The sequence below is a fragment of the Leiobunum rupestre genome, chromosome 10, assembly GCF_980474605.1.
Source record: "Leiobunum rupestre chromosome 10, qqLeiRupe1.1.hap1, whole genome shotgun sequence".
Lineage (NCBI taxonomy): Eukaryota > Metazoa > Arthropoda > Arachnida > Opiliones > Sclerosomatidae > Leiobunum > Leiobunum rupestre.
This window is the reverse complement of record NC_143393.1, coordinates 12,380,676-12,388,904: the sequence shown is the minus strand read 5'-3', so window position 1 is coordinate 12,388,904 and position 8,229 is coordinate 12,380,676. Positions and strand designations below refer to the sequence as shown.

Here is an 8,229-nt window from a genome sequence, read left to right as displayed (position 1 = left end):
CTTCTCATTTCTCCTATAGTGGGAAATGTTAGATTATTATTCCGGCAACCCTGTAGCAATATGGCGCCTTCCTCTTTAGAGCCGAAAAGCAGTACATTAGTTCAAAAACCAGAAAAACTACATAGAAAATTTAAAAATACCTCTTGTCAAAGGAAAGGAAGTTTCCAAAACGCCTATAAAGCGACAGCTTGTATTTTAAAAGATGTTTATGATAAGAAAGGACATGTGAAAACTCTAATCTATCAAAGCAACTACTGGGTAAGTAAGCCTTGCATCTCAACCACATTGTTGAGTAATAATTATAAATCACGTGTAAGCTTATTTTTTCACAGACTGGGGGTGGTACATTATTTATTTGCTTGCAGGACAAAAGACATCTTTTGTATTTAGTCGTTAACACCTTGAAGAATAAGGAAGTTATTGATAAAGTTATCAAAAAGTCCAAGTTAAAAGCAATTGATAATTCTTTGACATTTACCGAAGTTATTGTATTTGAGCTACTCTTTGGCAGAGGAAAAGTTCAACCTTTCTCGAAATCTGTTCAAAGTATTCAGAAAGCAAAGAAAACTTTGTTACGAGCTTTAAAAAATATTACTTCTGGTAATCCTGATTTGATTAAACCTCTCCTTCTTAAAACGCAAGGTAAATATATTATTACTTAATAAATTTTTCTTTTTGAAAACCTGGGTTTATAAACTAGAAAAGCATTTTGCTAAGTTTAAACTTTTATATTTGTATTTAAACAAGTTGTTTTTGAAAGGCATTAATAATAATTTTCAAGTTATAAACCTACGTGCTTGGGACGCAATTAACTATGGTCTGAATGAGAACTTATCCTTCTAGATTACCTCTATCCTAGAGGATGAATCCCATAAAAAGTTTAATGTTCTACAGTCTGATGATGATTGTCCTTCCGTTGGTGGCTTTCTTCGCAACCAGAAATGTTGTTGAGAATTATTTCGGAGTGCTCAATAGCAACAGCTATATTTATTCGACCATAGTCAGCGTTGTCGTTGTGCATGTTGTACTCGGCTTGTTTGTTTACCAGGCATATAATGAGAAGCCAATGAGACAAACCTTCGTTGAACCCAGCAAATTAGATTAGATTATATATTTTTTTTAATAAAGTTTATTTTTTATATAACCCAGCTTTTCACGATTTCAATTATTATCTTTATGTATAAATTAATTATTACACTAGTCTTATGTTTCCATGGTAAGTTAACGCTCCATTTGAACACTACATAAATTGTTTTTCATTTTAAATTTTAACTTTACAGAATTTCTTCCAAAGTATGCTCGTGTCAACACCCTTCTTTCCACTATTTCGGAAACTCTCTTGGCATTAAGAAAAGAACGCATTGGTCAAGTTAAATACATTCGTGACGAAACAACTTTTGAAGAGTATAGATTCCAAATTTTAGTTTTTATTAAATTCTAAAAGGAAGTTCCTTATTTTACAGATTTTTGACTAAAGTACAAAATTTGCGAAAAAATGCATTCATTATTGACTATCATTTTCCTGATTTACTTGTTTTTCATCCAAGCCAAGCACTCTACACCAGCAATGTTTTTAAACAAGGCTTCCTTAAAATTTCGGACAAGGTATAAATACAAATATTTTTGTGTACAGTTTACATGTAACCATTCTGGACTATATTCTCATGTTTTCATGAAAATTAGCTTAAAAATCAAGGAATTTTAAAAATGAGCCTAAATATCAGGGAATTTTAAAAATGAGCCTTAAAATCAGGGAATTTTAAAAAGAGCCTTAAAATCAGGGAATTTTAGAAATTAGTCTAAAAATCAGGGATATGCAGGGAATTTAAAAATTAGCCTAAAAATCAGGGAATTTAAAAAATGACCCTAAATATCAGGGAATTTTAAAAATTAGCCTTAAAATCAGGGAATTTTAAAAATTAGCCTTAAAATCAGGGAATTTTAAAAATTAGCCTTAAAATCAGTGAATTTAAAAATTAGCCTTAAAATCAGTGAATTTAAAAATTGCCTAAAAATCAGGGAATTTAATTTTGGTTGAAATTTTTGTTAACTAATTTAGTTTTATATCTACAGGCAAGTTATTTCCCAGTTAAAATGCTTTCACCTCCACCGGGTTGCACTGCCATGGATCCATTCGCAGCACCCGGCATGAAAACCTGCCTTATGGCGTCCTTTATGAATAACAAAGGGTTTGTATTTCACTAGATTAGCTTCATCAAAATAATATGTTTTTTAAACCTTATGTTTTCTAAATTTTTAGCCTGATTTTGGCTTCTGACTGGAAAGTACCACGGGTAGAGGTAATGAAGAAAATACTTGGCTCTTCTGGCGTTACTTGCTGCCAAGTGCAGTGTCAAAATTTTTTGGAAATCAACCCTTATGAAAAACCTTATGAGTCTGTCGAGTACGCATTAGTAGATCCGTCATGCTCCAGCTCGGGAATGGTAAGTGTATACAAACTGAACTTGTGGCAGTGGGATATATAGCCCCATCAAGAACCTAATTTAGGTTATTGAGAATGTAAGAGTTAACTTTCCAGGTTATACATGATCTATATGTATAGCACCATCAAGTATCGGTCATCAAAACATTTTCTTTTAATAATTCAGCTCTCAATTTCACAATTTAATTAATCTTAACGACTGGCTAGTACAATTACAAATAGCCATGTCAAGAAAAATAGTTTACAAAAATTCCATGCCAGATGCTTACATGGAACAAAAGTTTTTATTAACAAATAAAATCAAAAACAGCATTACAAGCAGTAAAAATTCCGCGATGGACGTACCCAGAAGGAATGTGTTTAGTACTGATGCGATGCCACATTTCCGCATTGCACTCCAATCATGGTATTAAATTCTCAGTAGAACGTGACTTCAAGGGCCCTTGGCTTTGAAAAAAAAATCTATGGTGTTACTGTTTAAATTTTAATTGTGATTGCCATAAAAAAACTAGAGCACTCAAACTTTCTTAGTATACTAAATACATGGTAGCACTGATTATTAACTTTATTTTAATTCAGGTCGGTAGACTCAGTGAATTTTTGGGTGAGAAGGATGGTCCGGAAAAGATAGAAGCTCTGATGAAATTTCAAATTTCGGCCTTAAAGCACGCCATGTCATTCCCCAACATTAAACGAATTGCTTATTCAACTTGTTCAGTCAATGTTGAAGAAAACGAGAAAGTTGTAGAAGCTGCTTTAACCTATTTCCCAGAGCAGTACAAAGTTGTGGACATGTTCCCAGAATGGTCTGAGAGAGGGTATGATACTTTCAGTTTTGGAAGTAAATGCGTTCGAGCTTTTCCCAAAAAACATTTAACCAATGGATTTTTTGTGGCGGTGCTACAACGGTTGGAAGATGTTCCCCTTAAAGTAGTTCTGCCCAACGAATTGCATTTGAAAGGAAGGAAAAGAAGAAAAAATTTGAAAATGGTTGAAGCAGAAGTATCAGAGGAAGAAGATGATGTTCAAGACAGCCAGGAAGTAAAATCTAATTCGGATGAAGGTATAAAGTCTTTGGAAGATTTGGATGAAGATATAAAGTCTTTGGAAGATTCAGATGAAGATATAAAGTCTTTGGAAGATTTGGATGAAGATATAAAGTCTTTGGAAGATTTGGATGAAGATATAAAGTCTTTGAAAGATTTGGATGAAGATATAAAGTCTTTGAAAGATTCAAATGAAGATATAATGTTATTGGAAGATTTGGGCAAAGATAATTCCAAATTAATTAAGCTTAAATATTCTGAAAGCGAGCAAAGAAGCTATAGTTCGGATTCTGAAACTTCAGTTTCATCAAAAGAAATAGAAAGCATGATTCTTTCAAAAAAAAATAAAATGGAAAACCTAGCAATAAAAAGGAGATTGAACAGTTTTAACATAAATAAAAAACCTGTTTTGAAATTGAATATGAAAAAGCAAAGAAATTGCAAGTTTGTTGTAACTGATATGTAAGTTTAATAAATAATAGTGTGACATAAGTAAATTTTTATCACTTTGTGTGTTCATTTTATATTTCATTTTTTATTAGCATTTATTAATATCTATTTAGAAGCTGTGGTCTTTACAAAAGTTACTTAAGGGAAAATGCGTTCTCCTGGATCCCGTATTGTACTAAACTTGTGCCTAATCGGGCGTTAGTCCTATTGACATATGTAACATAATTGAATTTACTCATAAGTATGCCACTGTACCTTTATTCTGGACATTCAAAAATCTTCACTAACGGTTTGTTTCACCACGAACCAGTGAAAAGGTGGACTACGTTAGATTTTAACCTTTTATTCATCCTAGTAATTTTGGGAGTCACACTATTGGCTACTAACATATTTATTTAAGCCAATGGAAAACCTCTAAATTGAGAAGGAATTTTTAGCGTTGGAATTTTAGTCAGCCCAATATAGCTTTATTGAAATTTATAAACTCGCTCGGTTTGTGCGGAACTGCGGATGAAGTTAAATAAAGAGTAGTTTAGAAAAATAAAAGGTTGGGGAAAATGACCAATTAACAGTACTTGACAGTTTATTGTGGCTCCTAAGCCTTGGTTGTTCAAACCGGTTTGTTTACTAAAATAATGGCCGTCGGTTGATCAGAAGTAGAGCTAATTGAGCGACGGCAGATCGGCATTTGAGGTTCGATGACGTCAAATATTACGTAGGGTACGGATGACAAACCGTTAGGGAAGAAATAGAGCTAGTGGCATACTTATGAGTAATTATGTTACATATGCTATTGACCTACAGCTTAAAAAAAATGGCCCCTCTATATGTCAATACTTGGTAAAAAGTGAGGTACCCAGAAGGAATGTGTTTAGTACCGGTGACAAGACAGCGGAGCTTGAGGAAGCGACGATTTTTAGAAGCTCCTGAACTAGACAGTAAAACTTAACTCATAAAAATTTGGGAACGCAGAAGTCTGAACGTTCCTGCTTTTCTAACGTCTCCAAGTTCAGACGCCTGGAAAATTGATGACTGTAACGTAGAAGTTCACGTTGACAATTTTTTTGGTGAAGCAGGCGCTATTTTATATTTAACAACAATCACAATTTACGGAAATAAAAATAAATGTTAAATTGATAAAAATTACGATAAATCGTTAAAATTTCATTAATAAATTCCCCGTTTCAGTCTGGAAATTGGGTTGGAAAAATTCTATAGGTCGGTCCTGCTATCACCATAGGCAGGAATCCACACCTCTACTTGGAATGCTTATCTTGCCGTATCGATGGTAAGATCACTCTGACGGCTTTGGCCCCGCCTACGTTAAAAAAATCCCCTCTGCACGCACTCCCCTCTCACGTTGTTGTTTGTTAAGTTAACATAGTGACGTGTTGTTTGTTAAGTTAACATAGTGACGTGTTGTTTGTTAAGTTAACATAGTGACGTGTTGTTTGTTAAGTTAACATAGTGACGTGTTGTTTGTTAAGTTAACATAGTGACCTGTTGTTTGTTAAGTTAACATAGTGACGTGTTGTTTGTTAAGTTAACATAGTGACGTGTTGTTTGTTAAGTTAACATAGTGACGTCAAAAAAACCGTCTGCCACATCGAGACGAAAATCTGCCGCGATAAGCATTCCAAGTAGAGGTATGGATTCCTGCCATAGGTCGGCCACACTTTTGGTCTCCAGTCTATATCCTGACTAGAGGCCTACCGCCAGAGAAAATATCAGCAACGTTGGATCAGCGGCGCTAGGCTCTATCGGAGACTGTAACTGGAGGCCGGAGCCGCCGATGTATCGTTGGCCACACTTTTGGACTCCAGTCTCCGGTTCTCTATCTCCACTGGAAGGTTGGGCCTCCACTCTACGATCCTCCAGCCTCCATATAGATCGCGGGTCTCCGGTCTCGGAGACTCGTGGCCGGAGCAGTAGTGGATTTACTGAAGGTGCGACCTTATGCCAGTCTAAAGTGTAGCTTGTGCTCGCGATCACGTGATTTCGTTTCCATGGTAACCTTTTCAATAGCGCCAGGATTATAACAATTTTTGCATTTTTGGGTCCGCTTATTGTATGTTCCGTGCGAAACAAAATCTCATGGAAACTTTTTCTATGGCAATTTAATACAGAGGCATACTTATGAGTGATTATGTTACGTATGCTCGTACATATAGTTGACAGTTATTATACCAGATGACGTTACTCGAAGCCTACACTGCCAAAAAGGGTAAGGTGTTTCAATATTACGCTGCTCGCTCCTTTCCCTCCCTACGCGCATGCGCGCCAGTCACCGAATAAAATAGTCACTTGTTTATTTTAGTTTTATTTGAAAGGTCAAAGTTGATAGCACGCGCGCATTTTTTTTATTTCATTAGGCGCGTGCAAAATTGATAGATCCCTTCTATATTGAAATATTAAGCAGGGCGCTCTGTAAAATATAACGCTTTTTCAAGTATGTCTTGACTCTCTGTATTACTACGTCTAGGCAAATCGCTGAAAAGGTTTTATTTAAGTTTACGAAGAGATAATGGCGCAACCATGCGCGGGTCCGGGCCCATACAGAACATACCAAATTACATTTTTGACATGTAATAATAATTAACCCTTCACAAACTTTAAACTTCTACTTTCCGGCGAAACCACAGCCAATAGGAGAAACCATCTTCAAAAATGTAATAACATCTTGAAAAACATCAAATGGACACACTTCTTCGTCAAAACAAAACTTCCTTCCATCACCACCGGCAATTTGCCACCGGTATGTGGTCAGAAATGTATATACTGGTGCTCCAAGCGAATCAAAAGCCTACTACACCGGTGGTCTCATCATAATGCCCTACGCCAGAGTCCACAAGTCCGGACAGGTGACAAATCCAGTATGGGTAGTAGTACCCTACTACTGATGGTCTCACCCTCACCACCGGTATGTATTTATTTACGGTACTGGGGTATAATAAATCAATTAGTGTATGTAGGCCCCGTGTATAGAAAATGTATCACCATCTACATTTAATTTATCAACATCGAAATATATGTATACCCTTAATTCATCTTTAATATTGATCGCCTTTTTTCAGTGTTTAGTTCAATTCTTAATGAAGTGTTAAAATACAATTAGAGATTCAAAGTGTGAACGTAGCTAATTTCCCTTTTCCGTTTTTTGAGCTAAACATTTTCTTCGATCTGGCATCACTGTGAAGTTCGTAATGGATTTTTTTGCTGGACCATTTTTGGTGGCGTTGCGCTATCGCCATCCTGTGGTACAAATATCAACTAAAATAGCACACTTAGTCCCCGAATCCCTCCGTAAACACGGACTTTACTATAAGGTACTGCTTCTTTTCATCCCGCCGAGTTGGCCGCAAACGTAATCTGGTCTGACTATAGAAATAGCTAGATAAACAGTCCCATTATAGTAAAATCCTTGGTTCAAAGCACCCGTTAGAACCTTAAAATTTAGACAATTCTCAATTTCGTTTATTTATACCCTTGGTGCCAAGAAAAATGGAAGGGCTCAGCTTCTGTAAACGTAATCATCTTAATAATTCTATAGTTAGTCTTAAGAAATGCCAAACAAATCACTGACCGGAAGTCAGACTTCTAGCCGTTTAAGAGACAGTGAATCGATTTCTGCCAAGAGCTAAATAAATATAATTATTTCATCCGAACCGGAAATTGAAATTTTACCGTTTATACAACTAAGATGGTTGGTTTCTCCGTGTAGCTCGAAAATGGTTGTTCGTTCTTCTCTAAAACGAGATGGCGCACTATACGGTATGCATCCAATAATCAATCACATTCAATCTTTTCTCGTTATTAATCTCTATATGTTTATATAAAGTTAGTCGTACTTCATTTGTGCTCTAAAACTATGTAAAGGCGATTCAATTTAGGCGGACAAACATAAATGCTCCTGATCTTATAAATTCCTTAACGCAGAAATATTTTTTATCAATTCCGATATTCGAGAACTAAAACAAAGCGTTTGTTTTCGATCGATTTTGGAGGCCCCGCCAAGGGTTAATATATTCAACCTAGACCTTTTAATAAAGGGTCCTTTAGGGAAACGCCTCGTATCCCCTCAGAGACGTGGCGGCCCAAATAAAGTGGGGCGACCTCCAAAACTGTAGCCGAAAATTCGTCACATACCCTGTCAAAAATAAACAAAAAAGAAACCGAACAATCGTATACACCACATTACGTGCGCCCGGCATACGTGCGTGATGCTTCTCCTTCGAACTCCGTTGCCCGGGTAACCGATTGTTTATTCCGCTACCATCTAAATGGCGGCAG

General features: G+C 36.0%; 1 protein-coding gene across 1 annotated transcript; it reads left to right on the top strand.

Moving 5' to 3' along the window:
- Positions 1-3,975, top strand: Nsun5 (Nop2/Sun-like domain containing protein 5). The gene is made up of 7 exons (XM_090160934.1): positions 1-258; positions 366-642; positions 1,281-1,404; positions 1,464-1,605; positions 2,074-2,189; positions 2,261-2,444; positions 3,023-3,975. Exons 1-7 carry the CDS (start codon positions 61-63, stop codon positions 3,953-3,955), a joined length of 1,974 nt encoding a protein of 657 aa, XP_090017060.1. The 5' UTR covers positions 1-60; the 3' UTR covers positions 3,956-3,975.
- The last annotated feature ends 4,254 nt before the right edge of the window (positions 3,976-8,229 follow it).